Source organism: Camelus ferus, chromosome 36 (genome assembly GCF_009834535.1).
Source record: "Camelus ferus isolate YT-003-E chromosome 36, BCGSAC_Cfer_1.0, whole genome shotgun sequence".
In the NCBI taxonomy this organism is placed as follows: Eukaryota; Metazoa; Chordata; class Mammalia; order Artiodactyla; family Camelidae; genus Camelus; species Camelus ferus.
In genome coordinates this window covers 14,508,078-14,528,625 of record NC_045731.1, presented here as the reverse complement: position 1 = coordinate 14,528,625, position 20,548 = coordinate 14,508,078, and the positions used below count along the sequence as shown (strand labels likewise).

The following is a 20,548-nucleotide window of genomic DNA, read 5'->3' as shown; positions in this document are numbered from 1 at the left end:
CCCGGAAAGGAATGTTGTTCTATACTTTTGGGCATAACTGTGTGATTTTTTGAGCCTTACATTTTAACAAGAGATACAATACTTCATAGAAGCCGAGGAATAAGGGGGGAAGAAAGGCTCTCCATCCTGTCCTCCATATGGCTGCACCAATTTACAGCCCCCCCAGCAGTGCACGAGGGTGCCCTTTTGTCCACACCCTCCTCAGCGTTCTTACCTGTCGCGTTGTCTTTTTGGTAACAGCCATTCTGACAGACGCCAGGTGATGCCTCACTGTGGTTTTGACTTCCATTTCCCCGATGTTAGCGACATTGAGCATCTTTTCGTGTGCCTGTTGTCCACCTGTATGTCTTTTTTTGGGAAAATACCTTCAAAGGCAAAGAAACAGACAAAGTCATAGAAAAAGAGATCAGACTTGTGGTTGCCAGGGGTGGGGGATGGAGCGGGAATTGGGCAAAAGCAGCTAGAAGCTTCCAGTTATAAACTAGACATGAGGTGTGCAGTGTACAACATGAGGAATGTAATTAAACCTGCTGCATATTGACACGTGGCAGTTGTTCAGAGAGTAAATCCCAGGAGTTCTCATCGCTGACTCACTGATGTGCTTAAGCGACGTGTTTAGGATGCCCGGCCCGCTGAGCTCTCTGAGAGGTCAGTTTCTGCTTGAAGAAACTCGAGATCTGACCACTTCAAAAGTGAGACGTTATTCTTCTAAGTTTAAGTAACTGAACCTTACGTTGGGCGATGGTCCGAGGTGGCTTTGTAGGAGGACGGTGGGAAGCCACGTACTCCTCACATACAAAATGCCTCAGAGTCACCTCCTAATTCGTGTCTATTTTTAAAAAGGGCAGTTTGTATCCTTGTGGGTGGATGTCTTAAGATACCAGCTATTCAAAAACAGGTAAGACATGTTGGCCTAAAAGCAGGGTAGGGTGTAAGTGGCCTTGTTCCACCGTTTAATGGCCCCGGGTGGTGATGGGACTCTGTCTGTTTCAGCGCCCCCTGACGATCGTTGACTTTGTGAGTAAAGGATTCCAAAGCACAAGTCCTTCATTCAGGAGACAAGCCCAGGAAGCATCAGTGGGGAATGGGACGCAGAGACGGGCGAGGGCAGGGAGCCAGCCCCAGCTCCTGTTGTCTGGGAGCCTCTGGGACGCGGTGTGGACCCCGTCTCGGAGGTGCCCTGCTGGGAGGCCTAAGGCAAGCGGGGTGTTTGTCCAGGGTGTTACCAGTTTCTCTCCGTCACTGGTTATAGGCTGGTAGAGGTTGGCTTTATTCCACCTGAAATCCAGAGAAGGCCCAGGGCAAGAGGCCTGGGGCTGACCCGGGAGCGGCACACAGGGCTGGAAGCTTTCAGGACAGACACGGGCCGGGCTCTGCAGCGTCTGGTGGGCCGTAGAGGGTGAGCGAGTCGGTGGGGGGCAGGCCAGTCCCCTAAAAGGGGAAGTGGGGTAGACTCTCCAAAAAACCCGAATCAAAACCAAAAACGGAATCTTGGGACTCCCTAGGGGAAACTGCCTGCTCCCCAGTGCCGTCGGGCGTGATCCTGGCTCTCCTGATCCAGGAGCATTTATTTAATGTTCACCTGCGCTTGTCACGGTCGTCCACCCCAGGACGGTAATGACAGCAATATGGCTCCTGGCCTGAGGTGTCTGACAAGCTGGTCTGGAAGCGGGAAGCAGAAAGCTCCAGCTCCGGGCTTCCGTTCAGAATGACAAACGCAGGCAGTGCAAGGCGGGACCCTGGTGTTCCTGGAGGCTGCAGACTAGATGCAGCCTGCCCAGGTTTGATCTGATGCCATTCCTGTGACCGGGACTGGCGCTTCCCAGACACTTAGCAAGGGTGTTTTAATAGTGTGAGTTTCCAGAGTTATTTTAATATTCTACCCTGCCAGAATAGCATGCTTGGTATATTTTTATATGTATAAAATATATTTGTATTTTATTTTTTATATATAAATGTGTATGTATGCAATTTTATATGTAAACTTTATATAAATATATAAATTTGTTTATATATTTACATATAATAGTTGTGTATTTTTTTAAATACTAGAATTATTAATTCATGGTCATTGAAAAAGGTGCTCATGGTGACCGGCTTGTCTTGAATACTTTTAAGTCACACGTGTGACCTGCCGCCCCTCCTCCCCTCCTCCTTTTGCTCTGTTAAATGTGCAGTGTTGAAAATCATAAATCACTCTGTCCTTTGGATCCATATGAACCTAACAGGCCAGATGGCTGCACTTTGCTGAATTATTTTATAAAAAAATAAAATTCTGTTTTCTCCTTACAAACTAATGTGCAAGTTTCTCACCGTAAATTTAGAAGAGCTGTGAACTTTGGTTTCAGTCCTTAGACAAAAAAAAAAAAAAAAAATAAATTTGGGAATAAGTGAAATAAGAAAAACATCTATTTTTTTCTCCTTGAAGCGCATCACAGTTACTTTTTAAATGGTTTTTCGTTTTTAATTCCCTTGAGCCGCCTCCAGTGTGATCATACTTACCCTGTTCCCCTTGTAACGCTTTGTATCATTCAGCTGCTTAACTGGAACAGCCCGGATTCCTTTTCAAATTCAAATCTCTCTTTGTCTCAATCTCTCCCCCCCCCTTTCTTTTTTTCCAGTGTTTTGGATAAATAAGGTATTTTCTGCCTGTGTTGCTTCGCATAGCTTGGGAGGCCCTGAATGCTTCCCGTATTTTTCTCTTAATACAGTTTGACTCCAGAGTCGTCTGGGGAAGCACGGTAACTCGCGGGGCCGTCGCGGGCTTCCCTCTGAGAGGCTGTGGCGAGACGGCTGGTGATGCAGCTGTTGGCGGTGCCTCTTCCCCCGGTTCCTCCTGTCCCTTCACTGGATGGAGTCTTTGGTCCCCCTTATTCATCCCCTGAGAATATACATTTTTAAAATCGTCACCGGAGAGATTTCAACCTTCTAACCTCCAATTAAAAAAAAAAAAAGTTGGCATTCTGACGTTTCTTTTCGTTCCCTCCTTCCTTCTTGTCGCCTCTGATTCATTTCAGATATCCCAGTAAATTTCAGGCAGATGGCTAACAATCTCTGCATTTTGTTTGCTTTCGGTTTCTTGTTGACATTTGACATTTCTGGGTTTTTATTTTTTTTTCCAATAATCTCAGGCATATGAAAGGAAATTGTAGTTCACTCAATCCTGAAAGCCATTGGCTTTTCCTCAAGATTTGGCCCTCAAATAAAGTGCTTAGAGTCATTTTCCTGTTAAGCTTTTCGGTTTGGGTCTGTACCCCCTCACCCTGTGACAGCCTCCGCGTCAAGCCATTTATCAGACACGCAGGATGGGTTTCTGAAAGGACGGCCTGCGCTGCCCCTGGCCAAGCTCAAGGTGCAGCAGCTGGTGAGAGGAGGCACTCCCGCCCTGCCTGGGGGTCGTGCTTCCGCCCTGCCCGGGGGAAGTGCTCCCGCCCTGCCTGGGGGAAGTGCTCCAGGGCTGTTACCTGAGACAGTGCGTGATTAGGCCCCTGTGGGGAACCCGCTGCCTCGGGTCTAGGCCGCCTTGATTTCTGTAAAGCATTGACTAATCCAGTGCTCTCAACTGCCTGGCAGATTTGTCACATTCACCAAGCGTTGCACGTGCTTTTTCCTTAACGACCGCCGGAGGAACTGGTTTCTGTGGCAGCTAAATTACAAACACGCTTTCTGTCTTCGATATTACTCCATTTACATCGATGCGGCCCATCTTGTGTCTCCCCCTACCTGCCACGAACCTGGCAGCTTCTGGCCATTATGTTTATACAGATAATTGAGGCATTGGCTGCATCATGCGTTGTTTTGCTGGAAGAGACCTTGAGAGGCACTGGGCCTTGGCCCTTTGTCTTCATAGGCATCTGAACAAAAGCAGGCCTGTGTGCGATGTCATTTCAGCCTCCAGTCACAGCACGTGCATCCCTGGGTCAGTGAACATTAAAGGGGGGAACGCTTGTCCAGGGCACCGTGTGTGCCCGCACCGGGCCTCACTCACGGTGCTGGTTCAGCAGCTCCGGTGCCAGGTGTGACCGTGTCAGCAGTGTGTCCGCCATTTCTCCATCAGCCATCGTGTTTTCACTCTCCTTGTGAATTTTAAATCTTTTTTTGTCCTTTTATTGCTGCTGATGGTAGCCATCCCGTTTTCCTTGTTTTGCTCTTGGGAAATAAAGCCGACTTAAACGTTAGCCAACATTAAACCCTGAGTGTTGCGGGTGATTAGGTTCTTGTCCCGTCCCAGAAAGAATTCAGGGACGAGACGCACAGGTGAAGAAAGTAAAGTGAGGATTTATTAAGGGATGGACAGGACACTCTCAAGGGGAGGGCGGGCGGGCTCAGGGGAGCGGCTGCCCTGAGTTTCTTTGGCAAGTTGGTCACAGAGGGTGTAAAAATGAATGGGTGGAATATTCATTGGGGAGAGATGGGTTTGGGGTCATATTCCCTGATTTTCATCCCAACTGCACCTTCCCAAAGGGGGGAGGGACTTTTGTCCTTATTTCGTCTGGATCGGAAGTGTCATGGCGTCGGTGCACGATGGGTGCTTCTGATCTGCAAGGCTGATTTTATTGAAATGAGGGCATGATGAGCAAAAGGTCACATTTGGACTCTTGAGCTTCCTGCATTTTCCCACCTCTTTTTGTTGGCCTCCAGGCCACTCATCACCCCAAAATGTGTGGCCCCTTATCAGCCCAGAGGTTCCTGCTTTTCTTTCTCTGCCCAGGGACCCCTGGTGCTCACACGATGTGTGGTTTCCTGCATTTGGCCTGTGCGCCTCCTTTCTGCCCAATTCCTGCCGTTTGGCCTGTGCCCCCCTTTCTCTGCTCGTATCTAGCTCTCTACCTGCTCTAACGTATTGAGAATATTATTTGCAACTAGCATATTTTAAAAAATAATTTTGCGTTATCTTTGCTGACATGTGAGGGACCCTACCTTACTTTGCTTGTGGTCATGGGTCACGTTTCCAGTGGAATGGGAGGAAAGGCTAACATTCATTGACTTCCCGTAGTCATCATCCTTTCATTTTTCTCTCTATACTTGCCTTCAATTTCAGGAAACCGATGTGGTAAGATGGGGTCTCCTTCATTTAGGGCTTGATGTCATGGGATTAGAGGGGCCCTGAAATCTCTCTGCTGACCAGACTCACCCACTGCGGGGCTGAGGAGCTAACTGATGGTGAAGAGCGTGTTCATCTTGGACATTCTCGTCTGCACTCCTTGTTCTTTAGAACCCTAACAGGGAAGTGGTGGAGAAGAGGGTCAGCAGTGTGCAGCTGGTCTCTGCCACCCTGCAGAGCCATGGCTGAAAGCTATACACTGCAGGGACAAAGAAAGGAAACCTCATCTTTCTCTCTCGGTGTGGATACAGGTGCACGTACACACACGTCCTTCTTGACCACTCTCACGTATTATTAGATCTTCGGAAGCGTCCCCCACACACTCACGGTCCCCAGCTCCCTGAAGCGCAGATCCTTCTTCCTTGAACTGAATGCCTGATCAGTGGGGGTCTCTCTGTAGGTGTTCTGTAGATGACCCTTGTTAGCGAGTCTTCCCAAAAGACAGGGTGCTGGTAAGTAGAGGGTGAGAATCATGACTTCGTCCTGAATATCCAGAACCTAGCAAGTATCTGCCACACAGCAGGTGCTTAATAAGTGCTTACTGAATGAATAAACGGATGAGTGAAATGAGATGTAACTCTTTATCCACGTGACGCACATTTATAGATACGGTCATGCCATCAGCCCTACAGACTTAAGACCGTGCAGACAGCACGGTTGCTCTCCTGCCTCCGACTACCCACATTCTCCTCACCCTTAAGACCGCGTGCCACCCTGTGCGACATCTTCCCCTCTCCAGGTTGATGTTTGTTTTAACCTTATTTCACTTATTTTTAAAATGTGCTTTTGAGTTGGAAGGAGGCAGGGCTGTCTGACATCCATCAAGACCCTAGCGACAAGCTGTCGATCACACAACTGAAGAAAGCTTTGATGAGCACGTTTTGGCAGTCTGTCTGTCTGAATGTAGGGTTTGGAGTTATCTTAAATCTGTTCGTTACCTATTGCTACATCCTCCCACCGAACAAATCTGTTTTTGTTGGCTGTGTTTTGTGCCAGTTGATACACTGGTGTTGATTTAGACGTGGTCCTTCTGTGAGCTCTCTTAATATTGGAGCCAGAACGATGGTGACACAGATGCCTCCCGTCAGTTCAGCAGGGAAGACACATGGCTATAATTGCATTGAAGAAACTGCCATTTCTCTGTGATGACTGCAAAATCAATGGCAGTTCAGAGAATAAAGCAAAGACTGCCACTTCCACCCTAGAATCTGATCATTCTGGGTTTTTTCGTTTTTTTTTTTTTTTTACCCTCAAACTAGTGAAGAAAATCAGTTTTCTCCATGGTGTATTTTAAAATAGAGCTGAATTAAGCTGTAGTTTTATTGCGATGTTTACCACGTTCGTGATACCAATTACTTGGAACATCTTTTTGTTTTGTTTCTAATTTTGAAATGTTATCGGTAGTTTTCTATCCTTAATCCACTTTTCTCATTATGAGAATTGCTCCTGCGCTTTGTTTAACCAAAAAGACTCCTTCAGAAGAAGTTAGGTTGGCTTGTTACTTTGCAGTGCAGCAATTTCAAGCGTAGTTCATTTGTCTGCAGCCTGTAAGATGCAAATTACATAATTTTGTGCCCTTTTTTTAAATACTTCCTGTTTGCTTTTTTTTGTATTTATATCTAAGCTGGTTGAAATCAGAGGTGCAAGTATTGTCCAGTTGTACTAATGACACTGTACCAATGACAAAGATGCCGTGGGAACTTACAAGTATGTTTGCACCTGAGCATAATATCAAGACATCCAAACTGGTATAAAAAGGCTTAAATTACACGGACTGACTTGGGGACAGTCTGTTGTGAATTTGTGAAACCACACAAAAATAGAAGGTTTCTGAAGAAATATACTACAAGGGTAAGTCGCACATTTAAACTCAGAGTCGAGACCTCCTTCTGGCCTAGACTCTGGGGTGCATCAGCTGTGTGACCTTGAGCAAGCCACGTATGGTCCTTGATACTTTTTCTTTTCTCCCCTGAGACTAAGAAGTTGGGTTCCACCAATGAGCTCACACTCAGTCTCTTTCAAATGTACCTAGTAATTTAGGTCTTGAAATAGATCCCAGTGGCTTGTTATCAGTTGCTCTCTGTCTCATCAGTTTGTTTTCACAGCATGCCAGAAACCAGATTTGTTCCTCCAGAGGTGATGGGCAGTGGTTTTCTTTTTTTTTAATGTTTACTCTACTCCTTTGCCTTAAAGTTTGTAAAAGGCGAACACGTCATCCCAACCTGGATGACTAGTGAAGCAGTTTGCAGAAGGAGGCGGAGCTGCTTGCCCATTTCTGTGGGTTGCCGTGTTCGTAGTCTGGCGGCGGCGCTGGTTCTCAGGCAATGGCCGATGGATGCTTGCTTTGTTACTTCCTTTCTCCTTGAAGGACATTTAAAAAAAAAACTCTCGAGGTTTATCCTGTCGAAGAGGGGATTTGATTTTTATGTGTGCTTCAAGAGAACATACGGAAGACTAAAATAGTTGAAGAAAAATATTTTAACAATCAGAGCTATCTCAAATTGGCATGGCTTCCTAGGGAGGCAGAGGGTTCCTGCCTCAGAGGGCACACCGGGATTTTGCATCTGCTAAGATTTAGGCTGCATAATGTCCCCAAAGTATTTTTGAAAATTTCCAGAATAAAAGAAGATTTTTAAAAATGAGAGTTTTTGTCTTGATAGTGTTTCCATTTTTTTAATGAAGACACCCAAGCAGAAAAATATAATTTTCTGATGGACTGTTAATTGTTAACTTAAATCTTACAACAGTTACTTAGAAACTGACAAAGAAAAATAGTTTTTAAAATACTGTACAAATTACTGAATGTTCCTGTATCAATAAAAGATCACTGAAAATTGGAATTTTAAGCCCAAAGCAGAAAACTTTGATAAACTTCAGTTCAATTCTAGGTAGGAGTTTGGCTCTGGACTCAGCCAATTCTAGGTTTGTATCTTATTTCTGCCCTTTTCCATCCTTCATGAATTTGGACGTTCATTCCTCAGCCTACCACCAGTTTCCTAGTCTGCCTTTTTTTACACAGCATCTTAATTAGCAAGAGGAAACCAAGGTGTCCTCTGTCTTTGCATGTTGAGACGGTGAGCCGTCTCATTCAGAGTTAGATGACAGCATTTTTGACGATCATATTATCTCTGCTGTTCAGTCTAGGTTCCAGTTGTGACAGTTTTTCTTTGCTCAACACATTAAAAGGTTTTTGAAATCACATTTTAACTACCAGGTGCCACGTTCTCAGTCTGCTCACATTTCAGTGGGCTTTGATTTGTAGTCATGGTTGTACTAGAATAAAGATACTGATCAATAGAAGCATTTATTGACTTACAGATATAAAGAGGTCAATGGTCTGCTTTTGATAGAAAGACTTGCCTTGCAGATACAGGGGTTATTGAAATTTTGAATTTATAGAAAAGATAATTTACTGAGTGCTTATTTGCTTTACAAGCTAACTAGTTATTTCAGAAACACTTTCACTGCGCAGTGCAATTTACATGTTCATCAATTTGTTTTCTCTTTATTTTTATATACGTATTAAGTGACACTGGATTCAGCATTGATCCTCTGCACTCCGTTTTTCTTATAAGCTTAGCCATCACTGTTTACTGTTCCCAAGTTTATGGTTTTCTGCTGCCTTTGAGCAAGACAGTAATTACCATTGTATGCAGTGTGGCTCTTGCTACGTTTAACAGGTCCTTGCAAGGGTCCCGAGACCTTTGCATAAGAACCAGAACTAGTGCCAATTTGAAAAACCAAGCACCAGCACCATTTTTGGGGAGGGTCGGGTGTACATTCTGCCTTAGAACAATGTTTTTTTTATTAGGCAAATGTTTTCTTGCTTCTACATTATTATGTACACAAGCACTGAAGTCAACCACAAAATGGACTTCCAAACCTTTGACCAGGAGTTCTCCCACCATTACTGTCGTGTTGGAGAGGATCTCGGTGACAGTGGTAGCGGTGGGTAATGGTGATGACGGGTGGAGCCCATTTGCTCGTAAGGTCTTGTGCTGGGCACCTTGAGTGGATTATTTCATTCATTTTAACCCTAATGACAGTCTGCCAGGTAGCCATCACTGTGTTCACCCCTCTTTTACACTTGAGGGGACTAAAACACGGAAGTTAGATAATCACCGGTCTCTCATATTTCATAACAGTTGGGGAGGAGTCGGGATGTGATCCGTGGTGTCTGTGACTTTGAAGGTGTAACTGCTCTGTTAACCCATGGGTTGATATGTGTAACGCTTTTAGAAGCACTCTTACGTAATTAAACCTTCATACAGAAGCACTGTGTGTACCCGTTAACTATTCCTGGTTCCCCTAAGTCACTTATGTGGAGCTGTTTCTTTCCAGCAGGTGGTAGTGGCTTGAGAGGGTCAAAGGCTTGATCACAGAAACCCTGCTCTGAGCTTAAGTCTGTAGCCAAGTTAACGAGCTTGAACACATACGCTTGTATGTAAAAAAGCCGGGTGGCTCTGTTGTCCTCTCTTCCCTGCCCCCTCCCCTCTCCGGCACATGCACGCTGGTTCTTAGCTGAACATTTTAGTCTTATAGAAAAAGCAGCTCCCTGGGGAAGTAACTGGTTCTGTTCTGATAAACCCGCTTATCATTTTGTAATATAGGTTTCCGTTTTATTTTGGTAATCCTAAAACTACAGGGATATCAAAACGCATTACAGTTAGAGCTGACTTCAGATTGCCTTTTTCCCTGGGAATCTTTAATACCATGAAATCATTGGTTATCTGCTTCAACTGAGCTTTTAGTCTGAATTTAAATTGGATTACATCGTCTCTTATTTATCTTAGGATAATCTCAGAACGTGGCATGAGATTTCCACTGGCAGAGGCTCACCTGCTAAGGTGGACCTGCCTCTGTCCCTGCCTCATTCTCCTCCTCCTGGGCGTCTCCTGAGCCCCTTCCAGTAGTGCCCGCTGTGTCCCCCACGCTGAATAGCTCCACCTGCGAGCCCCGTGCTGTCGTATGTCCTCCACGGGCTTTGAAGCAGTACTGCTGACCGCGTAGTCAGCATCTGGGTGACGTGCCATTATGCGGCCCCCCGTATGAAAACCTGATGCTGAAAATCAATGTGATTAAGTGTGGTTTCCCCATGTGGTGGAAGGGGGTGCGACTGAGCTCTCCTCTTAGGGCCCCTTTCCCCCGCTGAGAACAGCCCTACCCGAGGAGCCTGCTGTTACTCATGAGACATGGCGCACACCAACTCAGCCTGAAGAATTTGGGGTCAACCGCGTGGCTCCCTAGGTTTACAGAAGAACTTCCCCCCTGCCTTGAGTCAGTGGATCCGTGCCAACAGCAGCTGATTTACCTGTCAACGCTGTATGTTACCAAGTTTTAAGCTCACTCCGCTCGCCACAGGACAGGCCAGTAAATCAGGGGATGAGGTGTTGGGGCAGGAATAGCGACTTTATTTGGAAAGCTGGCAGACCGAGAAGATGGGGGACTAATGTCCTGGAGAACCATCTCCCTCCCAGTTAGAGTTCATGCTCTTTTTATACTGAAAAGGGGAGGACGTGTGCTTGTTGCAAACTTCTCGGTGTTGGAATCCTTTGTTCTTGCAGCCGTCCACGTGGGTCAGGTCACGGTATCCCTGTAAACCTCCAGTGAAATATGTTATTTTCTATTCTGCAACTTTTTAATCTCTATATGGATGCAGAAGTGTTATGCCCTAAAAACGTCAGAGCCTTGAGAACAGGCTCTCCTGCGTATGTCAGGCTCTAGGCAACATTTCGTTTACAAAAGGTGCAGAACCAGCAAGACGAAGCCCAGGGAACAGGGTGCAGGCTTAGAGCCAAAGGAACAGATCTAACATGGAGTCGGATTTGTTCTCTTCTGTTACCCGTGTACAAGTGCATCCATTCTTTATCTGTGTGACCCTCTCAGTGTTTCGTCGGATTCACCTTGGTGTGAAAGGTCCTCTCTCGCCGCACTCCACAGGGTGAGGACGAGGTGGCTTCCCCGCACCGCACAGGTGTCTGCTGCTGGGTCTTCTCTGGGGGCTGGGCGGTGGCAGAGGGGAGGCTGGGTAAGCCTGTGGCACGGGTGGGACCCTTGGGTTGAACATGTGTCTCCTAACTGCCAGCCTCTGCCTTAAAGTTTATTTACTCCTCCAGGGATGCGCATCTTGAGAATTCACCGCGGTGCCAGCCCAAAGATGAATTTTAGAATTTCTCGCAGGCTGTCTGTTGCCGTGTGTGGAGCTGTTCACGCCTGGGTGCGAAGGCAGAGCTGGCTGGCATGTAACGTGCTTACCATAGATGGTGGCCGCTCTGAAAATCCAACAGCACGATGTGTTTCCATACACAGCCGCCCTTCCTAAGTGTAAAAAGGATCACTGTTAGGGTTTAAGTAACTTCACACGGAGGGAATTACATTATATTGTGACCTGCCTGGAAAATGGTGAGAAGTTTTTTTTTTTTTCTTTTAATTTTCCCTTGGATCTTAGGATAATTTACAGGAGGCACAGGTTTTTAGTGATGTAACTGACTTTATTTAAATGGACTCGGTTTTGATGAATAGATGAGAAGTTGTCACTTGATACATGATATCTTGAATGAATTGTGTCGCCCTGAATTAAGTAACCGGTCCGATTAACTCTGAAAGTCAGGTGTATGGAAACTGTGTTTGCTCCGCGGTGCGAAGCTTCCTTACGCTTTTTCCTGGTCCTCTGCCCCCCCACCCCCAGTGGCTGTTCACCCCGTTGATAAGAGGCCAGCCTCTGTGGTTAACGAGCTCTCTCTGTTTCTCGCTCCGGGATCCCTTTGGGCAAATGTGCACCTGTCTTTTGTGTTGTGTCCATACCCGCCATCCTGGGTTCCGTACCTGATCAACCCCAGATCCGCGCATCTCAATAATGCCCCTTCCCCTCTGTACCCCGGTCCACGTCCTCACGACCGCCGTCTCCGATAGTAACCACATTTGCCTGTTTTCTCGCACTAGTCTTGTCCTTTCCAGTTTGTTTTATGTAATGCGGCCAAAATAAAAACCTGTTAGTCATTTCCATCCCTGCCGAGGACACGGTCCGAACCTCCTCCACGGGGTCCCAGCCCCGGCGCCCCTTCCCCCACGCCCCTCCCTGGCTGTGACCCCCAGTGGCGCAGTTCCCTGCCCACCCCGGCGCCCGGCGCCCAGCTCTAGAGCCGCGTGGTGTTCCCGCCGCCCTGGGCGCCTTTCCCACCTCTGTCTTCCTGGTGGACGCCGTTTGGTTTTTCAAAGCCCGTCAGTGTTGACAGCTTCCCGCCAGCCTCACACTAAATGAGTAAATCACTTCCTTCTCTCCTTCGCCTGCAATTCTTAATCCTGTATCCATTTTGGCACATAATCACCGCATGATGAGTGCGTGTTTACAACGTGTTTCCTCTTTAGGTTGTGAGCTCTCTGAGGTCAGGGCGTTCTTAGTCACCTTCTGTGACTTTGCAAAATTGAAATCTTTGCGATTCCAGAGCGTCGGTAGAGACTCTGACACCAGTATGTGCTTAATAAGCGTTTGTTGAATCAGTTCAGCTGTCTTGTAAATACTCTCTATTATTATATTGGAGAATAGCTCCCTAGCAGTGTTACCAGACCTGGAGTAGCTCCATAGTCTGTTGCTGCCTGATTAGCTCAATTAAGAGTGCAGTGTTTGCCCCCAAGGGCTTGCGTTGCATTCCCCTGTGGAGCAGTTACCTTCTTTCTTGAACCATCAGAAAGCAGCTAGCCTAGTGAGCAGCATCATTGGTTCCCAGCGACATGCAGAGTGAGGATGATTAAGGTCAGGCAAATTCAGCTCAACTCTTGGACAGGCTAAACTCAGCGTGCCCCTTATCGATGCTAAGAGCATCGCTTCATGCCTCGTGTTGACCCCTGCACCTGTCTGTGTGCACTGATGCGCCTGACCAGAAGGGTTCTGCTGCCCTGAGGGAGCCGGAAGCACCCCCCCACCCTGTCATGGAGGTTTCGCAGCGAGAGCAGCAGTCACCCGGCCACGGGTCTTTGCGGTCGCCAGCCTCCGAGCCTCCCGTCTACCCACGTGCGTCTCCCTGTCTGTCTTCCAGGTGAGACCATGCGCATCGCCTCGTCGGAGTTTGCGGACGACCCGTGCTCATCCGTGAAGCGTGGCACCATGGTGCGGGCGGCCAGGGCCCTGCTCTCGGCGGTCACACGCCTGCTCATCCTGGCGGACATGGCGGACGTCATGAGGCTCTTGTCGCATCTGAAAATTGTACGTATGTAGAAACTTACCAAAACCTGCTTTGCCGGGGTGCCGACATTGGCCATGGGTGTGGCAGCACTGATCGCTACTGGAGACGTTTCACTGCTCACCAGATCACTTGGTTACTCACCCAAGGGGTGTCCCCCAGTTTTTCTAATACCAACATAGTATCTAATGATTTGCTTTAAAAAGTCAGAAGATTCCCTGAAATTGTTTTCTTCCTCTCAGAACGGAGTCTGGATTCCTCTCTACTCCCTGGAGACAGAACAGTGCGTCTGTCAGGCTGCAGAGGGCCTGCGTGGTGCACCTGCCTTGGCCTTGTCCTGAGACTCGGGGCAGTGCTGGCCCGTGCGGTGACCCGGCTCGTATGGGGAGCTGGCCGTGCTGACCGCCTCTGCCCACCTTGATGTAGATCCTTCGCGGAATTACATTTTATTAACTGTCCCAGCCTTGCCCTTTTGTAGAATTATATGCTTTGAACCTACCTTAGTCTGGCAGCAAAGAGCAGCCCTGCCCACAGCACTGATGACAAGGGTCAGTCTTGTTGCACCAAGCCTGGCACTGGGTCTCTGGGCTCATATGGGACCCACCGGCCCCTAGGACCCTGTTACGTGTGCTCTGCTTGTCAAGGTGCCTTGATTCCTTTTTTTCCTTTTAATTCTTGAGGTTTCATTTATCTAAATTTAAAAAATTGTATTAGATACAGTTTGAGAAACCATGGAGTTTGGTTCCTTCTAATGCCTTTGTTTCTTTTTTAAAAATTTAATTTAATTTTAGTTTAGTTTAGTTTTATTGAAATACAATCAGTTTCTGGTGTGCAGCATAATGTCGCAGTCATGCATATACATACATATATTCGTTTTCATATTCTTTTTGTTTTTGTTTTTATTGAGTTATAGTCAGTTTACAATGTTGTGTCAATTTCTGGTGCACAGCACAATTTTTCAGTCATACATTAATATACATACATTCATTTTCATATTCTTTTTCACCATGAGCTACTAAAAGATCTTGAATATATTTCCCTGTGCTGTGCAGTATACACTTGTCTATTTTATTACATACCAGTCAGTACCCACAAGTCTCGAACTCCCAGTCTGTCCCCTCCCACCCCTGCCCGTGCTACGATTTGTCTTGGTTTGGTGTCCCCTGGCCAGCCCCCCACAGCCCACCGCCAGGAGCGTCTCAGACGGCAGCTCACCTGTCACTGTGGGGCTCATGACAGCCCAGCCCCGGAGCGCGGGCAGGTTTAAGCGGGAGAACCCTAGAAAGCGTTCATCGCACAGCCCTGCCCCTAACACGCACCTGTCAGCCGCAGGTGGCTTCCTGCTCACGTGTGTTGGAGAAAAAAGTTCGGGTACCTTTCTCTCACGGCCTGCTGAGTCTTCAAAGGCATCATTTTCAGGAAGCTCTTCCCCCAGATGGAAACCTTCCTCCACCAGGAGGAGAACAGGGCTGAACCTCAGGAAGCGAACTTCCCACCTTGCGTGTTCTTGCTGCCTGGGCCCTGGAAGCGTGTTCAGCGCCCCCTGGGCAGTGAGGAAGGCCCGTGTTCGCCGGACCGCCCACGCACGGCGGGTGCCGCTGGCATCTGGGCCCTAAGGTGGTGCGTGGGGCCGCGCCCTGCCTCTCCACCCGCCTGTTTCCACCAGTGCTGTGAGCTGGTCCCATCCCCGCAGCGCGCCCTAACGTGGCCTCGAGGGTATGTGTATTCCCTTCCCGACACGGCAGATTAAGGGAATTAAAAAGAAAAAAAGGATTTAGCACAAAATATGGAAAGGTCAGCCCAGCAATATTAAGTAGTCCTGTCAGACTGTCAGTAACATTAAAAATGATCGTAGACTGAGTAACACATCTGTTCTTAGAGCGCAGCAGGTTCAGGGAGCAGCGGTGGTGGACGGCCGCCCTCTCGTGGAGGAAATGGGGAACTGCGGTTTCTGGTGCTGTCGCTGGGTGACTCGAGGGGTGGCCTGGGTCACACTTGGGTTCAGGTCGCTCAGGGTTTCATAGGATAGGACTATTGCAATCCCGCCCCAAGACAATGTATCAACAATTTTTTGCCAATCAACATGGTATATGATTCGACTTAACAGCATTTTTATTCTTTTCCATGGAAGCACATCCTCTCCTATACAAACAGGTGTTTTTTTCAGCATCTGTTTGTGTTTTTAACTCAAGATGAAGGAAGAAATCTTTATGTATTCTGATAAATCAGGTTAGAAATTATCCCCTAGACTTTTGTCGAGGCTTCTTCCAAATGATGAAAGCGTTTCTTCACCACATGGACAGAACGTAAATGAGAAAGAGTGACAGGCGCTTTCTGAGGATGATAAAGTCGCGACTTGATTTTCTGTTGGGTCGGAGCGTTGATTCATATCCTGTCCAGTTTCGTAGTTTCCTGCCGTGTCAACCACTATGTCGCTGTTTTACCTTTAAGTGTTAAAAGATAATATGTTACTTTTCATCTTTCAGGCTGTCTGCCAAGATCTCACTGCTCTTCTTTGCAGATACTGACTTTTCTCATCTATGAGTCATTTACAGGAACACAGAGGGAGTTGCCTTCTTATCAGCAACTTATTTTCTTGTTTTTCCATCAGTAATTCACCAAGTAGATGAAGGAGAGTCATTTTGTTCTCCTAAGATACCCGCCTTCGTTTTCGGCCCTGTCCCCTCCAGGTAGTTGTTGGCAAAGTGAGTAATTGCGAACAAGTATCATCCAGCCTCTAAAACGCGTGAGCAGCTGGGGTCCTGCAGACACGGGATGGTTTGGTAGCATATCGGTGTTTGCATGTTTGCATTCTCCGACCTTAGAATTATGTTTGTAAACTTGAGCTTATAGGACTCTGAAGAGTCCGTCCTTTCCCACAGCACACAGATCCTCGAGTTGCTCGTTTAAGCTCTACGTTATGCGGGGTTTCGCATGCGCTTGGCTGTTGAGCTCCCTGTTGAATGTGTCATATTACGGATTCCGATGACCGCAAGGGGTTTTTGCTACTGCGGCTACTTTGAATTCAGGACGACGGTGATGGAATAGTGAGTGACATGTAGTTCAAAGCCGAGTTATCATCAGAGTGGGAATTGGATGTTCCTGAGCGAAGCTGAAGGAGGCGTTTGCACATCAGACATCTTTAAGAGCTCCTGAATTGCAATCACTCGCTTTGTTGAAGTCGCTGGTGACTGCCTCCCTGCGGACACCTGGCGTTTCCTGCAATCAGGCGACGTTGTCAGTGTGTTAGGCTGAGACGGGACCCTTCGCACGTGTAAAGGAATCCTGCCTTACAGCCCGCGATCAGGGAGGGCGATGTTTATTTCCCCCGTGCTCTGAATTAATGTAATCAGGCTGCATTGTCGTTTCTTTGCGCTGGTGACGGCATCACACACACACGCACCTGACCTCTGTGTGCCGGGGAAGCGGTCCCTCTCTTCCTGTGCCCAGGCTAAGTCCTGGAATAATGATGTTCTCGGTTTCCTCAGCATTTCTCTCTGGAAAGTCAACAACAAAATAAAAACCACAACCCTTTAGTCAGCGTCTCAGGAAATTCTGATTATTTTCGAGGCTACCAGGGGCCAGATCTAACGCTGCTGCCCCGGTGTCTGGAGGGTGAGTCTAATATTGACCTGTGCTTTTTGTGGCGCTGGCGTCACATGGTCTAGTGAGTCCTCAATGGCGTGACTTCTCAGTCGTCTGCTGTTCAGTCCTGCAGCTCTAATGTGGCTCTTACGTTTGAGTAACAGCCATCAATTGTCATAAAATACCCTTGCCTCTGGTTATAAAGGGAGAAATCACTGCCAGGGTTCTTAGCATATCTTCTTTGTCAGACCGATCGTGGCATTTACTTCATGCAGCTGGGCTGTTTGGAATTTATCTATTAGTTGTTCTTTCAAGAGGTAACTTACTGGATGCCTCCTACGTGCAAGACGTGGTGCCAAGATATACGTAACTTCAGGGTAAACAAGACTCAGCTCCTGCCTTTGAAATTTTATAGGCTTTCAGGGGAGACATTAAGTGCAATGCATGTTGGCACAATGTGCATACTGCTGTGGGAGGAAAACATAATCATTAGGACGTTTTCTGTTTTAAATAACAGAAACCCAGCTCAACTTGGTCTTTCAAAAAGGGAATATGTTAGCTCATCAACTGAAAGTCCAGAACGAATGAGCTTCAGGCAAGGCTTGATCAAGGTATAAAAACGTGACAAGGACCAGGTTTCTATCTCTTTTTCCTCTAAGGGCCCTCTTCTCTGTGGGCCCTTTTCTCATCGTCTCAAGGTGAGGCCTGCTAAACCTTCTCAAGGTACATGCTTCTAGACTAAAGACAGCAGAAAGAAGAAATTCTGTTCCCTGACAGCGCAAATGAAAGTTCCACAAGCTTGTTAGTCCTCCTGGCTTCTACCTAAGTACATGTCTCTGAGTTAATTATTTAGAGGAGGAATGAGATGTGCTGATGTCTTGGTTTGGTCATTCCTCTCCCCCACCAGCCCCCAAGCTGAAGATGGGATCAGTTCACCCAGCTGTACTGCTGGGCGACGCAGGGTACTGTGAAGGAGGGTGATGTGGCTGGGTGCGGGAGGGCTCGGGGATGCGTCTCATTGGACTGAATGAGGCTTGTCTTTCCCTGAGCTAATTGCTTGGACCGGATTGAACAGGCTGGGGTCACAGGCCTGAAGCTGGGGGCTGAGAGTGGAGGGTGATTGGAAGGAGGTTGGTCCGTCCAAGGAGCTGGGGGCAGGTACCACTCTGTCCAACAGTGAGAGCGAAACTGCACGGTAATTTGAGCAGGGAAAGTGCAATATAAAGACTTATTAAGTCGAACACAGATGACAGGAGCAAGGGGTTAGCTAGCAAGAAGTAAAGAGCGTGCTAAGGAGTGCAGGAGTGACAGAGGGGCAGCCGTCACCCCGGGCTGCGAGGGAACTCTCCACGCGAACCCCCGCCTGACCAGGACCAGGACCCAGGCGTTCCTAGTCCCCTGGGTGACGTGGACGTCACCAGGTACCACACAAGCTAATGGAACTTTCTGGAAATCTCCCTTTGGGGTTCATGGAGAGGTGTCTCACGGGAGGCGCTCCACTACAAGATCACCCTCGCTGAGGGGCGCCGCTGGCCGCCGGGCGTTGGAAAAGCAATATTTAAAGTGCCCAGCTGCGTTTCCACAGGGCAGGTGGAGAGCAGGTGTTTGGATTTGATAACCAGCCAGGGCGGCGGGGTTTACTGTTCACGGCCGGGGCGCTCTTGCCATAGGATGGATTTGGGGGTGGCCAGAGGGTTCGCCTACAGAGCCTCACAAACCGAGGGAAGAACGAGGGTGTGAGGATGTTACTGAGTCCAAGCTCGCTCTTCTTGCTGCACGACAGGCCAGTAAGTCAGGAGACGAGGTGCTGGGGCAAGGAACAGCGACTTTATTTGGAAAGAGAGCAGACCATGAAGATGGGGGACTGGTGTCCTGGAGAACCATCTTCCCCAAGTCAGAATTCAGGCTCCTTTCATGGTAAAAAGGGGTGGGGGTGTGGTTGGCTGTTGCAAACTTCTTGGTGTCAGAATCCTTTGTTCTTGCAGCTGTCCACGTGGGTCAGGTCATGGTGCCCCTGTAAACCTCCCACAAGATAAATATTATTTTTTCTTCTGCAATTTTTTACCTATATATAAATGGAAAAGTGGAAAAAATGGGGGGAAAAAAGACCTTAAAGGTCAGATCCTTGAGAATGGGCTCTCTGTATATTTCAGGCTAAAGGCAACATCCTTTTACAAAAGGTGCAGAACCAGCATGACTGAGCCCAGGAAACAGAGGCCAGGGCTAGAGCCGAAGGAGCAGATCTAATGTGTAGTCAGACTTGTTCTTCCCTAGCGCAAGGGGAAGACAGGGACTTGGAACGCTCACAGTAATAGGACAGGTTCTGTGTTGTTGGAGCGCGGAGGGTCAGGTGCAGCGTGTGAGAGGCAGTGACAGAGTCGCACGGCAGAATGTCTTGGTTATCGCAATAATCGATTTGAACTCCACCAGTTTGTTTAGACTCCAGGTAGAGGCTACGGGGAGCCGTTGAGGAGCTGTGAGCATTAGAACCAGATTCGGGATTAGGCACAGAATTCTGGTAGCGTGTGGAGAAGGAATTAGGAGAAAGGTGAGCCCATGCAAGGGGGCGGATTAAGAGGTAACTGAGTGGTATCACACGGTATTTTTCTTTCTCTTTCTGGCTTATGTGGAATCAAAGAAAAGAAGAAGAAAAGACATGAATGGACTTATCTATAAAACAGAAACGGGCTCACAGACATAGTAAACAAACTGCGGTTACTGCGGGGAAAGAGTGTGGGAAGGCGTAAATTGGGAAGTATGAGGTTTGCAAATATTAGCTAGTGTATATAAGATAGATAAACAGCAGGTTTCTACTGTGTAGCACAGGGAACTGTCTGCAGTATCTTGTAGTGACCCATAATGAGAAAGAATGTGAAAAGGAATCTGTGTATGTATGTGTATGACCGAAACATCGTGCGGTACACCAGAAGCTGACACAACGTTGTAACTGACTACACTTCAATTAAAAACAAAACAAAACACAGAGAGATCATTGAGATTATCCAGCCGGTGCGGGAAAGGAAAGCCGAGTGGAGGCCATGGCGGTGCCGTGGGAGGGGGCAGACGCTAGAGACGTTGAAGGGGTAGGATGGTGAGAACCTGGACACCCACCGGCTGCGGCCGGGCTCCACATGCTTCTTCATGATCAGCTGGTCAGTGTAATCCCAGCCCGACTCACAGCCCGGGATCAACGCCTGGTCTCTGGAACAGACCACGTGGCTCAGGTCCAGGCTCCCACTCTCACTCGCTGTCAGACCTCTCAGGCTGGCGTGCGTGTAACCCCCTGGCCTCAGCGTCTCTCTCTCCTCTGTGAAGTCGAAACAAGAAAACTGTCAACCTCAAAGAGGTGTTTTTCGGGACCAGATTAGATACCTGCAGGCCATGAGAACAAAGTGGATTCTAAGTACTTACTGGCGAGGGCTGTTTACTTACACAAGCTGAAAATACCTTTGCAGCTCTGGCGGGCTGTGTTATTGCTGTGCTGTGCAAAACACGGCACTTTAAGAATAAATGGCATTAGCGTTTAGTCCTTCTTGCTTTTTGGTGAGATCATTGTGTTCACTTGTGAACATAAAACCAGAAGGTTTACTCAGGGAGGCCAGCTTACCCTGAGGAGGCAGAAAGATAAAGTGTGATAGTGCTGAGATCCCCAGGGCCACACCAGAGCGCATGGCCAGAC

The 20,548-nt window shown here is 47.8% G+C and overlaps 1 protein-coding gene across 2 annotated transcripts in view; it reads left to right on the top strand.

Moving 5' to 3' along the window:
* CTNNA2 (catenin alpha 2) overlaps positions 1-20,548 on the top strand; it is a 944,841-nt gene that overhangs the window by 246,480 nt on the left and 677,813 nt on the right. For both annotated transcript variants that reach the window (XM_032474170.1, XM_032474172.1), the window contains exon 4: positions 13,141-13,307. In XM_032474170.1, the coding sequence (XP_032330061.1) occupies positions 13,141-13,307 (167 nt within the window). The remainder of the gene's footprint in view (positions 1-13,140; positions 13,308-20,548) is intronic.